The 22,222-nt window shown below is 33.4% G+C and overlaps 2 protein-coding genes and 1 long non-coding RNA gene across 3 annotated transcripts in view; 2 read left to right on the top strand and 1 right to left on the bottom strand.

Annotated features, from left to right (window-relative positions):
- LOC108915312 (leucine-rich repeat serine/threonine-protein kinase 1) overlaps window positions 1-8,413 on the top strand; it is a 55,538-nt gene extending 47,125 nt beyond the window's left edge. The window contains exons 24-28 of the mRNA XM_018721305.2: window positions 113-308; window positions 365-551; window positions 679-927; window positions 4,850-5,156; window positions 7,838-8,413. Coding sequence (XP_018576821.1) covers window positions 113-308; window positions 365-551; window positions 679-927; window positions 4,850-5,156; window positions 7,838-8,185 — 1,287 coding nt within the window. The 3' untranslated portion in view covers window positions 8,186-8,413. The remainder of the gene's footprint in view (window positions 1-112; window positions 309-364; window positions 552-678; window positions 928-4,849; window positions 5,157-7,837) is intronic.
- Window positions 8,414-17,464: 9,051 nt separating this feature from the next.
- LOC108915311 lies at window positions 17,465-20,839 on the bottom strand. The gene is made up of 7 exons (XM_018721304.2): window positions 20,659-20,839; window positions 19,154-19,351; window positions 18,823-19,068; window positions 18,581-18,748; window positions 18,350-18,477; window positions 18,067-18,272; window positions 17,465-17,922 (listed from the first exon to the last, which is right to left on the bottom strand). Exons 1-7 carry the CDS (start codon window positions 20,764-20,766, stop codon window positions 17,843-17,845), a joined length of 1,134 nt encoding a protein of 377 aa, XP_018576820.2. The 5' UTR covers window positions 20,767-20,839; the 3' UTR covers window positions 17,465-17,842.
- A 161-nt stretch (window positions 20,840-21,000) lies between these two features.
- Window positions 21,001-21,750, top strand: LOC111692354. Its single transcript, XR_002763209.1, has 3 exons — window positions 21,001-21,128; window positions 21,222-21,383; window positions 21,442-21,750. It is a non-coding gene; the product is annotated as an uncharacterized LOC111692354 (long non-coding RNA).
- The last annotated feature ends 472 nt before the right edge of the window (window positions 21,751-22,222 follow it).

Below are 22,222 nucleotides of genomic sequence, written 5' to 3'. Positions count from 1 at the left end.
GTAAAAGGTTGTTGTACAAATATTACCACTTTCTCTACTCATTTTTGGGTTTTATGAAAATTAAAAATTAAAACAGACACATTTTAAGAGACATTTTTATAAATATTTTTAGGAAACACTCTATCCGAGTTACTTCTTAGATTTAATGGTCTTGTGTTGGTCTCAACAACCCAAAGACCGACCTTCAGCAAGTCAGATAGTATCGATTGCAAGTGCTCCAGAATTTACTCACTTAAGTGATGTGGTATCATTGAAGCACCAGGCCCCAGTGGTGGCTACAGCTAGTGCTCCTGTAACGTATATAACAGGTATAATAATGAGTAACTGTAAAAAGCTGTAAACAAAAAGAAACTAAATTTTTTAGATGATGGTCTGTCTGGCTCAGAAATGTGGTTAATGTGCGCCAATTCCAGAATGGACCTCCTCCTTGCCGCAGACAGGGGTTGGCTTCAATACCACACAATGAATTTGCCTATAAAAGCAACTGCTGCCTGTATCGTTAGTGATTCAGTTTGGATAGGTGATTATGTTGGGAGAATACACGCATATTCGTTAGTATATATAAAAATTATTCTGTTATTTAAAAAACTGAATAAATCTTTTTTTTTGTGATGAAAATCACATTTATTCTAGTTTTGTACAAGTGGTGATATAGTTTATATATTTTTCTCTTTTTAGGGCAAGTGATGGTCGTAAATTATTCTTTTATACCTTAGAAAATGAGCCATATACTCAAGTAGAAGCGTTACTTTATTTACCGACATTGAGAAGAGTTGCATGTGCATTATCCAATGGTAGACTGTTTTTGGTTAATTCTGAAACAAAACCTTTAACTCCTACTGCCGCCGAAGGTACGTTCGTCATGACAGAACTCGGATCCACATCTGTCATTAATTGCATGTGTGGAGTTTTTAATGGAACTGAAAAGTAAGTGTAACTTATATCTATTACAGTTCAAGATATTTCATCTGGTCGGTGAAATGCAGAAATTCGACCAATGTTTAAACAAGCGCCAGAGCTCTCCTAATTGACGGATTCTAATTTTTCAAAAAACGTTTGAAAGCTTGAGAGCCCTTCTATATGTGATTAAATTTTCAAGTATCTAAGGGCCTTGGTTTTTGTGTGCAAAATTTTGAAAAATTGCAATTTTTTTTCAAAATCTGGATTGCTAAATTATGCAAAATCTATCAAATCGATTTTGATGAAATTTGGTGTGATGATGTAGAAGAGGGATGCACATACCGCGGCCCGCTGTCGATGTTTATGCGGCCTGCCAATGAATTTTAAAAGTATTCTACTTGCCGCGCTCCGGTCCAAGCATATTATTACGAGACTAGAAATTTGTCGCATCAACTAGATTACAGATTCGCGAAACACGTCGATCTCCGAACAAAGTGGATGGTTCTCGATGTTTGGTGACTCGTATAAATACGACGCATCGCCGGCTACCGGGGCAGTTAAGTTTAAGTTTTGACTACGGATAAGCGAACGTTATACTGTTTGAGAACTATAATCTTTGACGAGTAAATATTTCGTCGTTCCAACTTGGCTTTTACCGACTGTAACATATAATATTAATTTTGATATGGATAAACCAGGCCCCAGTAAGAAACGTAGTCGTAAGGTTGAAGATGAAAATCGGCAGTTTTATTATATTTGGACCGAAAAATACTTTTTTATTTCATCACATAACAAAATTGTCTGTTTAATATGCAAGAGTAGTGTTTCTATTTCGAAGGAATATAATGTGAAAAGGCACTATGAAACCCAGCATCCAATTTTTATCAAATCAACTGGCGAAAATTGAACGCAAAGAATTTCCACTTTACAACGGAAACTAATAGGCCAGCAATCTATGTTTACAAAACCAATTCAAGATGCTGAAACAGCCACTGAAGTTAGCTTTGAAATATCTCGAATAATAGCGAAAACTTGTCGGCCTTTTAAAGATGGTGAGTTTGTTAAGCAATGTTTGGATATCGGCGCAAAAAAAATTTGTCCGGAAAATGTAAAGAAGTTTGAAAAAATTCAGTTAAATCGGATGACTGTTCAAAGAAGAATTACCGCATTAGCAGATAATATAGAAGAGCAATTAGCTACGAAATCGAGAAGTTTTGAGTATTTTTCTATAGCGCTCGACGAATCTACAGATATAAATAAGTTCAACTTCTCAACTACTAATATTTTTACGAGGTGTAACGCAAAATTTTGAAGTGAGTGAAGAACTAATTGGTATGAGTTCTTTGACAAGTCAAACCAGGGGAAGTGACATGCTCAAAGCTCTTCTAGAAAAATGTTCTATAATGGATTTGGATTTAACGAAAATATCTGGAATTACAACTGACGGAGCACCTTCAATGGTTGGAAGTACATCTGGGATAGTAACTCTGTTAAAAACATATTTACAAACTAAAAACATAAATAACAAGGAATTAATGCAGTTTCATTGTATTATACATCAAGAGGCCCTCTGTTCAAAATTATTGGGATTTGAAAATGTTATGAAAGTTGTAGTACCCACCGTAAGCTTTATAAAATCACGAGGTCTCAATCACCGACAATTCAAACAATTTCTCGAGGATATTGAAAGCGAATATGGTGATCTCCTGTTTTACACTGAAGTAAGGTGGATAAGTCGTGGGTTGACACTACAGCGATTTCTTAACTTGATTGAAGAAATCCAACTATTTCTGGTGAAAAAGAAAAACGACGTCCCCGAACTCGACAACCCTGATTGGCTGTGTGACTTAGCGTTTCTTGTAGACATCACAAATCACTTGAATGTCTTAAATACGCGACTCCAAGGCAAAGATCAATTGATTTCGCAGCTATACTCTCATGTTTCGTCCTTTCAATGCAAATTGAGACTTTTCAGGACACAAATCAATTCAGCCAATTACGGCCATTTTCTGAACTACGAAGAAATTATGGAGAAGTTCAATAAAACTGACGTCAATTTCGCTCATGTTGAAAAAATTGATATTTTGATACAAGCTTTTGAAAATCGTTTTGTAGACTTCAAAAAAGTTAAACCGCTATTGGACATTTTCAGCAATCCTTTGGAATTAATGCAATGCAGCTGGAATTAATAGACATGCAAAATGATGATAATTTAAGAAACAAATTTAATGAAGGTAATTTACTCAACTTCTACCGTTGCGTTGATAAAAACGCTTATAAAGAGTTGCGAATAAATGCATTGAAATGAGCAAGCTTATTTGGATCGACGTATATTTGTGAACAAACGTTTTCAGTGATGAAACTTAACAAAACGAAAAACCGAAACCGTCTGGCAAATGAAAATTTGGAAGCAATTATACGTGTGGCTACAAGTAATGTGGAGCCAAATATAAAAAAACTTGTTAGTTCAATGCAATGTCATGCATCAAAATAATAAAACATAAAATATTACATTGTAATGATTACATAATTATTACAACAAACATTTTTGAAGGTTATTTTATTTTTATCATTGTATTTCATACTATTTAAAAATAAAAAATTTTGTGTTAATAAATATTGTTTGTAGTGGCCTGTCCTTGGCTTATATTTTTACCGAGTGGCCCCTGTTCCGTATAAGTCTGTGCATCCCTGATGTAGAATCATGAAGTTTTTGAGCCAAGTATGAAGATCCTATACCCAATTTAAAGACCCCTAAACAATTCCCTAAAAAGTAATGTTTTTTAACTCCATTTTTGGCGATTTTTTCGATTTTTACAATAATAATCACGAATCATTCAATTTGTAACTAGTCATATTTTGTAAAAAATTTAATTACAAACATTTTTTTCCTCTTCCATTTTCGCCTAAAATCAACTCTTGAAAAGATACATAATTAAATAGGAAGAAAAATATGACATTTTTCGAATTTTTTTAACATAATTGTGCCGCCAAAAGTTAAGGTTAAGCTTATTAATATGAAGAAAATCCTCAAAAAAAATTATGACTAGTTTGGATACCTAAGGGACGAGATATTAATAAAACAATTTTTCACGATTTAGTACAGTCTTATGAAAATGCAGATTTTTTTGGTCTTTCCATCTAGAATGCGCAGCAATTGACAAACAGTTTTTACAGCAACTTGTATAAATAGGAAACCGATATCTAAGGAACCGTATGACAGCTCGTAGAAATCAATTAGGTACTTGTAAGATACATAATGTATAATAATTCTCCTTCAAACTGCTATTGTTGATTAACTTAACGTCCATATGAGTGATAGCAACTCCGCGGTTCTCGACGTAGCGTATTATTTGAAATTCGCAGGTGTAACATATGATGTATATTTCAAGCTTAGGCATCCAAACAAAGCCAGCCAAGTGCACGTTGTCAAATCTAAAGGCTTAGTACTTTGGTCACTAGCGAATGTACAGAAACTCCCGTTAGACTTTTAGATGTATCTCCGTACCCGATAAACCTCCTTAAGCCCACGTTTTTTTTTATGCGTATAGAGAAATTTTAATTTCTAGTGATATTTGAAAGCCAAAAATCTCCGTGGATATACGATTCTCCCAAACCAAAACAGATACCGCCTAGTCTATATAATCACAAAATACATTACAATATTATTCCGTTAACATGTTAAATATATAAAAATAGAACGAAGAAATTAGGTGCACTCTTAAGCCACGTGACCACCGAGCAGGTAACCCAACACTGCACGATTGGTACTGGTAATGAATCTAGTGAAAAATTGCACCAATCACAGCCGATGAAACAAAATGTTTTAATGTAATTTTAACAAAATTTAATTGCCAACGTGAATGAAATAAAATTACTGGTCATGTGGCTTGTAATCATTTATGAAGGCTCTGGAGTTGTAACAATTTTTTATATATTTGTGTTTTAGTTGTTGTGAATTATGGTGTGGGGAAATGAATGGACAAATATCGATATACACTATAAAAGATCATGTAGTTGCCGGTCACGAACTTCTAAACCACTATCAACCTGTGATAGAAAAGGTGGATGTAATGAATTTGGTTTCTGTCGACAATAATGTCTGGTCTTACGTACGTCCTGGTTGTATTGTATATCAGTGGGACACTAAGACGAGAAGCATCGTTAATAAACTGGACTGTTCCAAACTGGTGCCTTGCTCTGAGAGTCTAAAATCTATCGCCATCGAGGAGCACTTAAGTCCGACAAATTGTCAGGTTAGTAAGCATTTTGAAATATTTTTTTAAAATTCGTTTCTTTCTAGTGATGCTAAGAATTTGAAATTTAAAATTATGTGATCAATTGTAAAACAGAAGATTGGTTCCAATTTTTAAATAATTTTATTAAAAAGACTAATTAAAATTATTTAACATGAATTTTGTCAATGTTTGAAATTTTACTCTTGCGCAAAAAAAATTATTACAAAATATTTCATTTCGAATATTTACTGTGTCTGATATAGTTTGTGGAAGTTCGTACATAACTACTAGGGCTGTGAATTAATTTTGAGGGATTGTTTTTTAAAGTCAAGGCTTTAGTGTGAAAAATTGTGTACATTATTATTTTTCAAAGTATTGTCTATCGCTACCCATTTTTCTGGCAGCATATGGATTCCTCATCAAAAGAACAACTCATCTTTTGATGCTATCCACCAATCGATCCAATGGAGTAATAACTGGTAAATATAGTGGGTGGGATAAACATTCCATTTCACCGTTTCTAAGTATTTTTTAACTTCATGAGCAACATGTAATCAAGAGCTGTCATGTTGAAAAATTACTTTATCGTGCCTTTGCTCGAATTGCAGCTGTTTTTCCTTCAATGCACAGCTCAAACGCATCAATTGTATTCTGTAGCGTTCACTAGTGATGGTTTCATTCAGTTGAAGCAACTCATTGTACACAACACTAAGCTGGTCCCACTAAATACAGAACATGAGCTTTGAACCATGAATATTCGGCCTTGCCATCGATATTAATGCATGACCAGGTAAACCCCACAGTTTTCTACGTTTAAGATTATCGTAGCGTATCCATTTTTCACCGTTAGTGACGATACGACGCCAAAAACCCTTTCTTGTTTGACATTAAAGCAATTGTTTACACTTAAAAAATGCCGTTCAACAACTCTCAGCTTCTATTTGTATGGCACCCAATTTCCTTGTTTTTGAATCATACCGAATGTATTTAAATGTTTGGAAATTATCATGCGATCAACATTCTACAATTCGGCAAATTCATTTTACATTTGACATGAATCTTGGTCGAGTAATGCTTCCAATTCCTCATCTTTGAACCTTTTCAGTTGACCAGGGCATTCTTTGTCAACTATATCGAAATCACCATTTCTGAAACGTTGAAACCAATAGTCACATGTTTTTGTCTATGGAGTATGTTCACCATAAGTTTCCAACAGCACTTGATGACTTTCAGCAGCAGTTTCTTTTGAATTAAAAGTAAAACTTCCCACACTTTTATAAAACTGTCTGGGGGTCGTTTAAATTATACTTATGAGGATTATTTTAATTTGTTTGTTATTTACGGAAAAAAAGCAGCAGATTCTCTACATGATCTTGAAATTACTTTGTAGAATCCGAAAATGCAATAATATATAGGGTGTCCCATTGAAAATAACGAAGTTGGTGTCGACTTTCAGTATAACCGGAAGTGCTGGAGAGTTCTAGATATTTTGGTTGTGTTCGCACTAGGAACATTGCCATGTTGCCAAATTGGGACACTGTACAGCACAATTTACTTCCAACAAATTATAAAAAATGAAAAAGGTCAAAGGAATTAAAACCAAAAACTCGTATTTTATGAAGTGGAAATGTCTACATTTCGTCCACATTTGTTCTGTTGCCACTACATCACTCTGCCACAAATAGCTTAATTCTGCTATGGTTGGCAACACTGGAACAAAGCAACATGTCTTCTGAAACATCAAGAAGTCTAAACCAATGACGTGGTAATCAACCAAGTGTTTAGTCCTACCATTGCTATTATTGGCTAATATAAATGAAATGTAATTTTTTAAATTTTAACAAATTCCGATAAAAAATGGCAAACAAAAAAGTAAATGATATTTATTCACTTCATGTTATAAGTACATTCTTTGTGTTTATGTAACATTTTATACAGGTTCGGAATGTCCCCATGGTACATCAGCCGCTTCGTGAGAGCGATAAAGTAGTCGTAGAAATCCGTGCGATAGAGAAAGGATGGCTATAATGAAGGCATCTCATAGTCACCGCCCGTTTCGCCCTTCCACAAATAAGATAAGATCCACTTCCATTCAATGACCGGTGGTCATCTTTATTTTCGTCGTTTGCCTTTTCTTTAATAGATGTCACTACTTATACAATTCCGACTCTGGTATTGCGATATGTTAATACAATCCTTTAACAGAGGGCAGCATAGCGCATAACAAAGAAAACTTTTTACAGTAGCTAGTAGATACCTCTGTTTGTAAATCTAGTGACCTTGTTTCCCCTACTGAGAAGTTATTCAAATGGAGTATAGTGCTCAGGTGCATTTAAAGTTCATTTAGTTGTTATTTAAGTATACTTTGCCTTCTGTTAACGGATTGTATTAACATATCGGAATACTGGAGTCGGAATTGTATAAGTAGTGACATCTATTAAAGAAAAGACAAACGTCAAAAACAAAGATGACCACCGGTTGCTGAATTACAAGTGGAAGTGGATCTTATTTATGGAAGGGCGAAACGGGTGGTGACTATGAGACGCCTTCATTATAGTCATCCTTCTCTATCGCACGGATTTCTATGACTTACTTTATCGCTCTCACGTAATGGCCGATGTACCATGGGGACTTTTGAACCTGTATATAGATTTTCACTGAAAGATACTTTTCTCAAGCTTTCTTAAAAATCATTTTAGGTAACAAGCCTGGTAGTGTTAAAAGAAGAACTATATATAGGAACTACTTGGGGTTGTGTAATAATAGCAGAAAAGAACACATTGCGTCCGATTACTATATTCCGCCCCTATGAAGAGGAAGTGAGAGCGATAGTTCCCCTGGCTGTTGGTAGAAGTAATAATGGTAGCCATGATAACACCCCGTTATTAGCAACCATTGGCAGAGGATACCGTAACCTTTTGTCAAGATATACCGATATATCCTTTAGTGTTGGAACTCCTCTACCTAGCCCTGTAGCAAACTCTGTTTCTTCAAAGCCAAATATGTTTGTTTTATTATGGCGAGCAGAGCACTGGAATGCTGTTTAATTTTCTTTTATTATTGAAATCATTCCATTGTAACTGCATTTTATCTTTTTTACAAAGTCACAAGGTGATAACTGTTTTATATTTAATATCAATTATAAATTAATCATTTGGCTAGGCTGAAAACTCCTTAATTCCGAATGTGTAATAGCTTACATATTTATTTTGATACATTTTTCTGATGACTTTTTTAATTTTACATCACTGAGTAATGTATTTAAAGTTTGCAAATTTTTTAGACTGTTTTTTTAATATTAGACTGTGATTGTACTCTTGTCATTTGTTTTAATTTTATTACTTCATATAATAAAATTGATAATTTGTTCTAACGCATTTTTGATATACGACAAATATTGTACAGTGTCTTCATAAATGTCCGAGTCACACGTGACCAAATTTGTTTTGGTGCGCAGTAAATTGATTTTTTTAAGTTGGCATTTCAGAAATTGCCAAGGAAAAATCACCAACTAGGACGGACCTTAGATTAAATGTCAATCCAAAGACGTTCGTAATTTTTCGTGTTTTTATGCCTGTCTGTACAATTTAGCAGTGTTTCTGTGCTTTTCTACAAATTAATCTTTGTTGAGTAAAAATGCCGTTTACACTGAAACGAGACGCATTTATTATGATGACATATATTCACAGTGGTACACAGAATGCAGATAGAAGTTGGTCTCACTCTACGCAGTCTCGCATGGAACAATCTGTCGAGGCCTATCCTGATGCTAATATTATACATACTCAATGTGTTTAAAAGATGTGGGGAAAAACATTGCATTTGCAAGGTCAAATCGACAGGCGGACCTACTGTTTTAACAGAAAATATTAAGAGCCGGCCAGACACGAAGGGGAATTTTGAGCGAACCGGCCCGCCGTCCAAATCTGCCATTCTGTACTGCTGATCTGATTTGCCAAAGATCTGATAGTTTTATGTCCACACACGCAAAGATGAAATATCAGATCGTTAACAGAACAAATCGGTTGGTTAATGGCAAAATATCTGGAAATTGAAGGGGGTAGGACAGATATTTTATACTAGTATGAAATCCTGACGGCATATTTTCGCGTAAAATATGCCTGAAGCGAAAAAAAAAGGAAAAAGCAAGTAGGTCGGTTCAGATGGATAAAAAAGTGGATTAAAGAAAAAATAAAATATGGGCATGTCTTTAGTACAGGAAGTGCGTCAAAATGAGACTACTTTTCATAAACTCTACCAGGTCTTCGTAAGCTTGTTGCTTCAGATTCTTATTCATGTAACTTTTATCTCTTATTTTCCATAAACATGCTCTTTATAAAGTTCTATGAATTCAGACAAGATTTCACGAGTGCATTCCATAATTATTATTAACAATAATACCCTAAATCCAGACGTACTAACAGAAATACTTATAAATCGTCTGTCATGTGGTCAGCCACTAACAGACACAATACATGTTGTAATCCGTGACGCAACAGAACTTTCAAAGGACCCAATGTTTCAACGATCTGGACTGCCAATAGCAACTAACGTACGGAGCAAAGCGAAAGCGGGGATTGATCGGTGCCAGATCAAATCGTTCCAAATTCTCCTTCATGTGTAGCCGGCAATAGAAGATATTCCACAAAGAATGGTGCAAAGATACCAGTTTCTCAGTTATCTACTCAAACACGTACTGCGAAAAACTAAATATACGAGGTCTGTTAGAAAAGTATCCACTATTTTCATTATCTCTGAATGAAAGTGGATTACAAAAAAGGACGACCCTCTTAATTTTAAAATACTTTTCCAATATAGAAAGGCATAATAATTCAAATTATCTTAGAAGAGTATGATTATTGTCCAAGTACATATAAATATAAAAATTGATTTTTTTTCTATTGAAAAGAGAAACATTTTGCAGATTAAAGTTCAATGTTTTTAAAGAAATATAATACATACTCCACTGAACTATCCTGTCTTAAAAAAATTTTGTTATTCATCGCATCTAGTGTTACCTCTCTTCTATTATCTATGGTGTTACCTAAGCGCCGTTTCACACTAGCCGGGCTAGCTCACGTAATTTAATTTTCAAACCGGTTTGGCTGATATTAGTCTCGGTTGCATTTTTATCACAAGGGATGGATTGTAGATGCATTGCAATTATTTGGCTTGGCTATTGCCGATGTCGTCGTAGTAAAAATAATCAAAGGTTTTATTAGTAGTTTTGTCCCACAGGACAGGTCCGGCTTCAACCAGTGATATAAAGTATTCAATATCTATTTCTGTCGTACAAACATTCGACATAGTTGCGTACGAATATTTAAAATAATTGACCTGTTCTTTTCAATGAAACCGGACTTCTGAACCCAGTAAGCACCCGGCAAGTGTGAAAGCTTCAATAAAAAACCATGCACTAACTTCGGTCGCCAGTTAGCCGGTGTACGGCAGCCGGGCTGGCAATGGTGGCGACCGACTACAACCTGCCGGCCTTTTGCCAGATAGCTCCTTCTGTCACTTGTGAAAGCTGCCATAAGACTCTATAGACCTTGCTGCCGGGTAACCGGATCCAATTAAGTGTGAAATGGTCCAGTGGGACTTGGACATTTATGACCTATCCTACAACATAAAACCTTTTTAGAAACTTTACGTGCATTGATTGCAATGTCAACTTTAAATATAATAATACTCTAAGAAAATACTTGGAGGATTCCATTCGTTCTTTTCTACTAAAGAAAAGGCCCTTAAAGAAACTTTAATAATTTTAAAAGCATCTACTGCAAAAGAATTAAAAATATTAGATAAATTTGTTAATAATAAATTTGATAGTTCATTAGAACCAAAATATGATCATACCTACATTTTATTAATATTTACATTACTACACAACATAACAATTGTAACAAATTTGTTAATATACTCAAATTATGTTTTTATTATAAAACAAAAATACTTATTCCTATTTTTCAAAATTTACAATATAAAAATAATAAACATTTCTGATGAGCAACTTAGCTTACGTTCAGTCGTCGTTAAATATTTCACTTTCATTTTATCTACAAATTTTACAATAGTTTTGTCTTACGCCTCGTAAACGGTAATGACGGATAAGTCAATGTTTGCCTAGAATATGGAATACATTTTTGCAAATTGTCGTTTCTATTAGTACATGCGTTTCTATTGAATTATTGTTAATATATTTGTTGTTCATGTGCCAATAACCGTACTTGATGAACTTTCTGAATAGACATTTTTCTCATTTCTTTTTGTGTAAATTTACAATTAAAGGACCCCGCACAAAATGAATAGAAATTGGGTTCCGCTAGATTTGGCTGGAATTGTGATATTATTATGTTATAGTTCTCGACATTCTGATGAAAAGTTGTCATGGGCCTAAAGTGATCCTATTGATAGTTTCAGACATATAGAGGGGGGAAATGTGTGATTTTGGCTGTAGGACTGAGTAAGCTTCACGAAGTTTCAAGTTGATGGATTCAAAAACTGAGACATGTAATGAATTTTGACCAGTAGGTACAATGCTTTTGAGATCGCTGAACCTGAATTCTTGGATAACTTAGCTATCTAAGGTTACCTGGAGGTCAGGTAAAGGTCGTTTCAAGTGAAACTGAAGAAAACACTTGTATTGAATTTTGACCAGTGTGTATAGGTTTTTGGGCTCACAGAATCTGAATCTGGAGATAGCGTAACTCTAAAGGTCACCTTCAAGACAATTCAAGGTCATTTCAAGATGAAACTAAAGAAAAGGCTTGTAATGAATTTCAACCAGTGCCTATATAAGTTTTTTTGGGGAGGAACTGAATTTGGCGATAGCTTAACCCTACAAGGTCACATTTAGGTCAAGGTCAAGATCATTTCAAGGTCAAAGTAAAAAAGACAAGGCCTTTCACGAATGTTAACCTGTAAGTATGTATGCTTTTGAGGTTGCTGAACCTGAATTCACGGATAGCTTAGCCCTATAAGGTCATCATTTCATTTGATTTAATCTCAATTCAAGCTATCCCCGAATTCAGGTTCAGCGACCTCAAAAGCATTGTACTTATTGGTCAAAATTCATTACATGCCTCTGCTTTTGAATCCATCAACTTGAAACTTCGTGAAGCTTACTCAGTCCTACAGCCAAAACCACACACTTCCCCCCTCTATATCTCTAAAACTATCCATAGGATCACTTTGGGCCCGTGACAACTTTTCATCAGAATGTCGAGAACTATAACATATCACAATTCTAGCCAAATCTAGAGGGACCCAATTTCCATTCATTTTGTGCGGGGTTCTTTTTCCTTAACGTTTTAGAGATTTTTTTATTTAATAAACATGAATACCAAGAAACAGACGATAATATGTAAACGTAAATTCCACAATTGAACTTTGTAGTTTGATTACTTATTGTTATTTCCAAGTGTGTTTAGCCCACAACTGCTCTTCAAATAAGAGGTGTTTAAATTAAATTTCTTTTAATTTATTAAATTACACTTAGAGAAAAAAGAATTGTTACCTGGACTTTTATAAGTAGAAATGGCTAAAGGGGCTTATAATAAACGTAAAAATAAATAAATGGGTGAACGGGATTGGTGGAGGGTTGATTTGAGGTGTTGAAAAGGGGTGAAAAATCGTATTGCGATTTCCGGAGAAAGTTGATGTCGAAACAAAATAGTATCTAATACAAATATGCAAAAATCTACAAGTTTTGCAGAGGTCACTTTGTAACATAACCTCAAAATTTCCGAAGAAAATGCGAAAAATCGTATTTTCCGCAAAAATAATTTAATTTTGTCCAAAGTTGATGAAAGTATACCAAAATTATTCGACTTAGATGATAATCCTGTACAAAAATAAAGTTTACAGTCAAACAATGAAATACAGTAATCACTAATCAGTTTTTGATTTTTTTTTTAAATATTTATTTATTTATTTATTTATTTGGAAACAACTTTAAGACAGGACGGAGCCCAATTATAAGGCAGGTATAATACATATTAAAAAAAAAACATAATATTTGCATTAACATAATTAAAACACAAATAGAAAATACACACTATAAATACATAAAAATAGCGACCTAACTTCTATTGAGGATACATATTTTAATACTGGGAGCATTACAACAAAAAATATCAAGATGATCCAGATAACGATGATAATTTGTGCACATAACATTTTTTATTGGAGAAAATTTAAGAATATTTGTTCTTGGTCTCTTCAAATAAAATAAATAAATGTAGCGAGTTCTACATCCCAAAATATTAAAATTCAAATACTCTAGTAATTCCCTACAATCAGTCATCCCATTTACAATCTTAAACAAATACAAAACAGAAAAATAGAGCCTTCTTTGAGCTAATGTCATTAAGTTGAAACCTGGTTAATAGTTTGGGATTGAGGGATTCCGCGAGGTGGATAGGTATTATCAGATTTGACACTTAGGTATTTAAGAAATTGCCTCTGAATCTTTTCTAGACTGTTTTTATGAACTTCATAGCCTGGATTCCATACCACATTAGCATATTCAAGTTTAGAACGAACCAGTGAATAATAAAGCAGTTTAATAGTGTTCACCGAGAACTGTTTAGAGTTGCGAATGATAAATCCAAGAGATTTATAGGCTCTTTTGGTAATGACATTAATATGATTAGCAAAAGTTAGTCTGGAGTCGAACAAAACACCTAAATCTTTAAATTGGTCACATTTTGTTAAACATACAGTATCAATGTTATATGCATACTTAATAGAATTAAAATTGGTCTTTCTAGAAAATGACATACAAAAACATTTTTTGATATTAAGTGGCAGGCAGTTAGTGTCACACCAAGAGTTAACCGCTAATAGATCAGATTGCAGTTTCAAACAGTCCTCGACGTTTTCGATACTCCTGAACAATTTTAGGTCATCTGCATACAATAATGTATTACTGTCAATATTCATATTTATGTCGTTTATGAATAAATTAAACAAAAGTGGTCCTAAAACCGAACCTTGAGGGACACCTGACGTTGCGTGTATATTAACAGACTTGAAACCACGGTACTGAACATGTAATATTCTATGAGACAAATAGGACTGCAGAAAATGAGTAAAATTTAGTGTTAAGCCATAAGAAAATAATTTTTCCAGTAAGAAACCATGGTCAAGTCTGTCAAACGCTTTAGACAGATCAGTATAAATAACGTCAATCTGACCTCCCGTGTCTAAGACTTCTGATACATGCTGATTAAAACATACTAAATTTGATACTGTGGACCTACCTGTCGTGAAGCCATGTTAATTTGGAGAAATCAGAGATTTAAAATTAAAAGCCTTGTATTCATATAAAACAATTTCAAATAATTTGCTAAAATTGGATAAGATTGCTACCGGCCTGTAATTCTCAATTAGAGTTTTGTCATCTTTTTTAAAAATAGGACAGATCTTTGACTATTTCCATAGTGTAGGAAATACTAAAGAACCTAGTGATAAGTTAAAAATGAACGTTAAAGGCTTGTATAAAACGTTAGCATAATCTTTTACAAAAACGCCGGAATTCCATCCGGCCCTGATGTAAATATAAATATACAGGTTGTTACAAATTTGCTTCTTACTACAGGTATCTCGGAAACGGTAAGAGATACGAAGTAGCTTAAATGGTGGCAAAGTTGCGTAATTAGGGGACCAACATTATGCCTCTAAAAAATCAAGGCTAACATGATTAGTTTTCGAAATATGTGAGAAAAACCGAAATTTTGGATATCCGTTTTTCTTTAACTTCAGCCTTGTTTGAGGTGATATTAAAAAAAGAACACTTCCTCATGGCCACTTTTTGCCTTCTATCGAATGGCATAATCAATTTTTTTATGTAACGTTTCGTCTCCAGGACCATCAACTTAATTTTTTTAAATACGACAAATTTTTTGCAAGCCTTCATGAGCCCCAACATTGTACTGCCTCGGCCCGAACCAGATTCAGATGTTTTGTTCGAAAAATTCATCTTCAATGTATTCGTTCCAAATTTATCTAATTTTTTTTTTAGATTTCTATGTTTCTTGAATTATCGTACACTCTTAAGTGTCGCTAGACCCTGTGAAATCCATCTAGTTATTTAAGGAGGTTTATCGGATACGGAGGTACGTCTAAAATCTAACGAAAGTTTCTGTAGATTTGCTAGTGACTAAAGTAGTAAGCCTTTAGATTTGGCAACGTTGCACTTGGCTGGCGCGCTCGACTCTGCGTTCACTCGCTCCCGTTCGATCATTCTGTTTGTTTGAACACCTGCAAATTTCAAATAATACGCTACGTCGAGATCACGGCGTTGCCGCTATCACGCATATGAAGGACAAGTTCATGGAGACTATGGACAAGTTAGTCAACGACAGCAGTTTGAAGAAGAATTATTATAAATTATGTATCTTACAAGTACCTAATCGATTTCTACAAGTTGTCATATGGTTCCTTAGATATCGGTTTCCTATTTATACAAGTTGCTGTGGAAACTGTTCGTCAATTGTTGCGCATTCTAAGTGGAAAGACCAAAAAATCTGCATTCTCATAAGACTTTGTACTAAATTGTGAAAAATTATTTTATTAATATCTCCTCTCTTAGGTATCCAAACTAGTCATAATTTTTTTTGAGGATTTTCTTCATATTAATAAGCTTATATTAATTTTTTTATGAATTTGTTCGTCAATTCCAAATCACCTCCTTAAACTATTACTATCATACATTACATTATTAGAGTTTTAATCCCATGGTCATAGTTATTTCTAGGTTTCTCGAGTGCTCAAAATTCAAACAAATTTTGATCTAATTTTTTTCAGGATATTCATACAAATACATCCGACATGCTATTTCGTTTTTGAACATTTACTGTAATTTTTTAAAGTATAATATTTATTTGGAGTTTTGGTTGTTCATATGCATTTTTAAGAATTAATTTGTCATAATGAAATTAAAATTGTAGTAATATTTTAATTTTGACGCAACAACTTATCGAATTATGTATGACCAGGTGATGGAGATTAAAACTCTAATAATTGTAACGTGGAATGTCAATAGTTTAAATAACTGGGTGAATTTCACAGGATCTAACGACACTTAAGAGTGTATGATAATTCAAGAAACATATATCTTAAAAAAAATTAAGATAAATTTAGAATGAATACATTGAAGATGAATATTTAGAGACAAAACATATGAATCTGGTTCGAGCTGAGCAGTACAGCTTGCAAAAAATGTAATAAAATTTCCAGTCGCATTTAAAAAAATGAAGTTGATGATGGTCCTGGAGAGACGAAACATTACCCATAAAAATTGATTATGCCATTCGATAGAGGCAAAAAGTGGTCATGAGAAAGTGTTCTTCTTTTTTCAATATCACCTCAAACAAGGCTGAAATTAAACAAAAACGGATTTCCAAAATATCGTTTTTTTTTTCAAATATTTCGAAAACTAATCATGTTAGCCTTGATTTTTTAGAGGCATAATGTTGGTCCCCTGATTACGAAACTTTGCCTCCATTTAAGCTACTCTGTATCTCTTACCGTTTCCGAGATCCCTGTAGTAAGAGGCGAATTTGAAACAGCCTGTATATAAAAAAAATATCAACAATTAATTACTGAAAAATTCATCGTTGCAAGTCATTCTCTTTTTTTGCATTTTTGAATATGTTTTTGAATTGCGATTATACATTTTTTTTAATTTACCCAAAAGTATGTCAATACGAAAAAAATAAGCACCAGCAGAACTCTTTCTAAATATAATTTTTTTCCCTCTAAATGAGTTATTTCTATCAGTCTACCTACCCATGGTGAAATACAGGGAGACTACATAAGGAGAACGAACTCCGAGTAAACAAACATCTTACGAAATTAGAGTGCACTAGTATACCATATGGACCAAAATGTTGGAGGCGAGATAAAATGGCAGTTTAATAAAAAATCAATCATGTCGTTTTTATGATGTGTTAAAAATTTTAAAATTGTAATAAAAAAAACTAAATGAATAATAAAAAAAATATTAATTGAATATAAAATTCGATTTTTTAAATGAAATTACGATCACTAATTGATTCATTTAATTAATTAATTAATCAAATAATAAGCCAACAGGAATAAAAATTATAAAAAAATTATTTAGTCTAATTTAATAAACAGATATTTAAAACTTGTAAAGTTAGATTAAAGAACTAATTAAATAAAAAAAGTAATTAAAAAAAATTATCGAATAAAATCCCATTAACATTTAATTTTGGATATTCCCAACAGTCCTTCACATAAATATATAAATTTAAGATTATAAAACAGTTAATTAACTACTACTATTTAACATTAAATATTACATATTCTGCAAGGTATTTTACATAAATTATTTACACTGAAATAGAAACTAAGTTAAATATAATTTTAACATTGTATTAATCAGTGATTGCTGTTTATACAAGTTTGGCGTTTTTTCTCAGTTTTTGTTTTCTTCAAATTGATTTTTTTTTATTAAATGTCTTACTTTAAAAGTGAACCCTCATAGTTAAGTAAAAATCAATAATTTCTCTTGTTCTTTCATGCTGATGAATCGAATACCCAACGAATCAATTGTGGTAGTACCTTCTCAACCCTGTTTAATAATTCTCTGTCTGACTCTGCTAACGACGTCTAAAAAAGCTGCTTCTAAGTGCATTGTGAGCTTAAATAAACCATCACTGGCCCACAATAAACCGTCATATTGCTTGGACTTCCTCACTTGTTGATACATCATAATCATGGTCTTCTAGACACTTCGCAGTTGTATATTTACAGCCTGAAAAAATAATTTTTTACAATTTAATACATTCATTGACTAAAATATTAATATTATTTTTTTAATATTAAAAGTACTTAAATGTTTTAAAAAATATATTCATAAATATTCATAAAGTAAAAACGAAGAAATTTTAGAAAGTACCTGCTATTGTATACCCCCGTGTTTTTTCTATAAACTTTATCTTAGTATCTTTAGCTTTACTCTTGGTAGTTTTGTTTTCGGTTCTCAATTCATTTTTTTCAATTTTTTGTAACAATAAACGAAGTTTGCGACACTCAGGACATCTCGGGTAAGATTGGCAACGTTTGTACAGATCGCTGACATCACCAAGGCATTTCAATGAGTAACTAATTTACAAACATTACTTATAAGTACATTGTAACTATTACTAACTATTTTGAAAGAATATAACAAAAAATACTACCTTTTTTTGACAAATCCTGTGCCAGCACATAATTTTTTATGTTCCATCGATTTCAAAAAATTAATTAAATCATTGATAAACCGAATCTGTATATCCATTTTGATTTGACAACGTTCAACATAAGTGACCTATAATAATTCCAAGTTTATTACATTCTTCTATCAACTGATTAATTACAAAAAAACTTAAAACTAAACATTTCTTAAATATTTAGTAAAAGTAGTCTATTACCATCACAGATCGATCAGCATTGATTACTACACGTATCCTCTCTTTAAATTTGATTCGATCTAACTGAATTGCAATCAGTTTTTTACCATCAGGGAAGAAACACCAACCGATTGGAAATGATTTATTCAATTCAGTAATGATAATACCTATATCACCATCAAGACTCGTCTGAAAGACACGAATTTAAATATTTATGCATGTAATATAAATTACGAAAATATGTAGAAATAATTCAAGTATACCTTGTCGATATTATCAATATCATGCTCTGAACATTTTCGTCGCTTTGTCGATACCTCGTCACACGCCAGCAGAACTTTGTTTTTATTAGAAGATGCAGGATGCTGATTTTTTTCTACTATAATTTCATCGTAACTTAATTGCTTTTGAATTACTTGCTGTTCTTGTTGTTGTTGTTGCAACTGCTGTTCTTGTTGTAGCTGCTTCACCTGTTGTTGCTGGTGTAGCAGATGCTCTTGTTTTTGCTCCTGCAAGATATATAAAGAAACAACGTATCATTCCATTGTACAATATTTTCACTTATGAAATATTTCTATTAAAAAATTTCTCTACCTTATTGAGAATCAAAGGAGCTGCTTCCAACTTCCGAGTTATTCGACCTTTTGTCATAACATTAACCTCACCGTTCGGTAAAGTTGTAATATAAAACTGCTGGACATCATTAGATTGAAAATGCAGATCGCAAATATACTGATTTTCATTTAAATCTGTCGACAGATTTTTTATCCATTGCTGACGTTTTGTTGGGCTCTATTGAATATAATATTAAACAATTATTATACAGGGTGTTAAAAAATAGTGTAAAATATTTAAGGAGGTAATAGTATGAACCAAAATAAGAAGAAAAGTCTCAATAAACATGGGTCCGCAAAGTAACGGTTGCAGAGATATGGAATGTTTTATGTTTTTTAGCCCCTTTTTTTATTTTGCAAAAACGTGTATTTTCTTATAATAGTTGGTTGATGTTTAGTGAAATAAACAGTACGTATTTGACAGTTGTTCTCAGTGCACAAGTTTTCTTTCGCTATGGCTGGTTACTTAACGCAGAATTAACAGACATGCATTTCATGTATGGTCGTGCTAATGGGAACGCCACCGAAGAGCGACGTCTTTATGTTGACGCTTATCCAAATCGCCAGATTCCTTCACAACGCATGTTTGGAAGAATTCAGCAAAGATTGCGTGATACCGGTACCTTGAGCAAACAGTGCCATTTATCCGGAAGACCAAGGTCGGTATCCACTCCTAGAGCAGAAGTAGAAATTCTAGCACTGGTAGAGCAGAATTTCTAGGTCCTGTTGTTTTACCAAACCGATTAACAGGTTCTGCTTACCTCAACTTTCTGCAGATCACACTGTATGAGTTTTTGGAAGACATTCCTTTGAATCAGAGGCAACAAATGTGGTTCCAGCATGATGGTGCTCCAGCTCATTTTTCCATGGCCGTTAGAGAGCATTTACACCAAACTTTTCCACATAGATGGGTAGGAAGGGCCGGACCTATTTTATGGCCTCCAAGATCGCCTGATCTGAACACTCTAGATTTCTTTGTTTGGGGATATTTGAAGACATTAGTGTATGGTACTCCTGTAAATAGCCTGGAAGAGCTGCAGCTACGGATTAATCAAAAGTGTCAAGAAATCCAAACCAAGGAGGGTGTTTTCCAAAGAGTTTAAATATCGTTGAGACGAAGATGTCGTGCCTGCTTGGAAATGGACGGAGGGCACTTTGAACATCTGTAACTTTGTTTTTTGTTTGTTAAAAGCTTCCTTTGTCAGTTTATTCCTAATAAAATAAAATGTTTGAAAACTGAATAGTGGTCCATATCTCCGCAACCGTTACTTTGCGGACCCATGTTTATTTAGACTTTTATGCTTATTTTGGTTCATACTATTACCTCCTGAAATATTTTACACTCTTTTTTTAACACCCTCTATAGTTAGGGCATGAAAAATATTTCAAATGATTGCTATCTTTATATTCCAATTATTTGTTTTTGAAACAATATTTAGGTACTATTCTGATCTTGCACATATTTTTATTGAATATTTTACTTACTTTTGGCACTTTAAAAAGTACTGGTTTTCTTAAACCCATTTGACTCCGTCGCTTATTATCACTAACCCTACCACTTTTACAGTCATTCACTGCACATACTCTTCCCATATTTAAATTATTTTCCAAACTTTTTATTTATTAAATTTTATAAAACAAATTGCAATATTTATTTTGATTTCTAGGTTAGTATATACCATATATCAGGGGCTGTGCACTCTCTGTAGTCTCTGTGGTGGGACTGGTGGGGGAGGATTACGCAATAGTTCATACACTTGCCATTTTGGCGCTGGCATCTAGGAATCTTGGGTGTTGTTAATAAAACAGGAACCAAGTTTATCATTTACTATTTGAATTTATTTTGTTTTGTGGATGGTTTTGTGGTATTGTTGTATTTTATTTATTGTTAATTGATTATAAACTATAATAGGACAATGGTTTTTGTGTGTTGTGGACCGAATTGTGATGAAAATGTAAGTAAGAATTAAAACGCTTATATATAAAGGAAACAATTGTACCGTAAATTTGTAACCTATATACAATATTTTTATTACACTTTCTTTCAGGTATACGATATTTGGGTAAAGAGGATTGGTAATCATACACTGAAGTCTTGATCCTCAAATTGCTTATAGGAGATACAGAGTATGCGATAAGCAGTGAATTTTGTCGAACTCCTGGGGAGAAAAAGTTAAAATATGGAAGTTTGCCCATATTATTTTTGCCAGGTAAATATATAAAAACTAAATAAAATATTGTGTCAATATTTTTGTATGTGTACTTTAGATTTTCATGAAAGTCCGACACAGGAAAATTCGCTTTATAAATATGGAAGTTGTGAAACAGAAACTCATTTGGAAGTACCAGATCCTATTCCAAGCACTTCTACTGAATGCAATACACCCAATATATATTCTGAAGTTCAAATCACATTAAGGCAGCCAGGTAATTTCGCATTTACTTAACCAGAATTAAAATTTTTAAAATGTTTCCAATTTACATTTATAGATTAGTATATTCTTTTATTGGAGGTTATTTGCAATATAAATTAGTGACTACTGTAAAATAAATATAAATCGTTGACTGAAGTATGTACTATTTTTAATCAACGCATGAATTTATTTGCAGTGTCCTTTACAGAATTTTATTTGATTATTTAGTAATACTTTTATAGAACTGTATAAATTGTAATAAATTCAATTCTCTTTAAAGGTGNACGGTGCCCTGGGGGACACCGGCCTCCATGGGACGGGTGGTGGAAAGGGAATCTTGGATTTGGATGCGGAATTTTCGGTGGTGTAGGTAGGATTTTATGAGTTTGGTAAAGGATATGGGATATTGGTTGGTGAGCATTTTCGTCAGCAGGTCTTCATGCCAAACCGTATCGAAGGCCTTTACGACGTCAAGGAAGACAGCACCAGTGTACTGTCCTCTGTTGAAGGCCGCCGTGATGTGCTCGGTAAGGCGAAGGATTTGGAGTTCAGTGGAGTGATTGGGTCGGAAGGCGGACTGCTCGTCTGGAATGACTTGCAGTTCTTGGGAGTGGGTTCTTAGACGGGTTAGGATA

This window comes from Anoplophora glabripennis, unplaced genomic scaffold (genome assembly GCF_000390285.2).
Source record: "Anoplophora glabripennis isolate ALB-LARVAE unplaced genomic scaffold, Agla_2.0 scaffold1376, whole genome shotgun sequence".
In the NCBI taxonomy this organism is placed as follows: Eukaryota; Metazoa; Arthropoda; class Insecta; order Coleoptera; family Cerambycidae; genus Anoplophora; species Anoplophora glabripennis.
The sequence above is the reverse complement of the archived record's forward strand: the minus strand, read 5'-3'. Positions and strand labels throughout refer to the sequence as shown.

What these genes read in the sequence shown, in the direction of transcription:
- LOC108915311 (XM_018721304.2), bottom strand. Translation starts at nt 20,766, where the DNA reads ATGGGAAGAGTATGTGCAGTGAATGACTGTAAAAGTGGTAGGGTTAGT. An exon ending in TACTTTTTAAAGTGCCAAAA is followed by an intron (nt 19,352 to 20,658) that starts GTAAGTAAAATA and finishes TATATTCAATAG; the next exon opens with AGCCCAACAAAACGTCAGCA. An exon ending in ACGGGGGTATACAATAGCAG is followed by an intron (nt 17,923 to 18,066) that starts GTACTTTCTAAA and finishes TTATTTTTTCAG; the next exon opens with GCTGTAAATATACAACTGCG.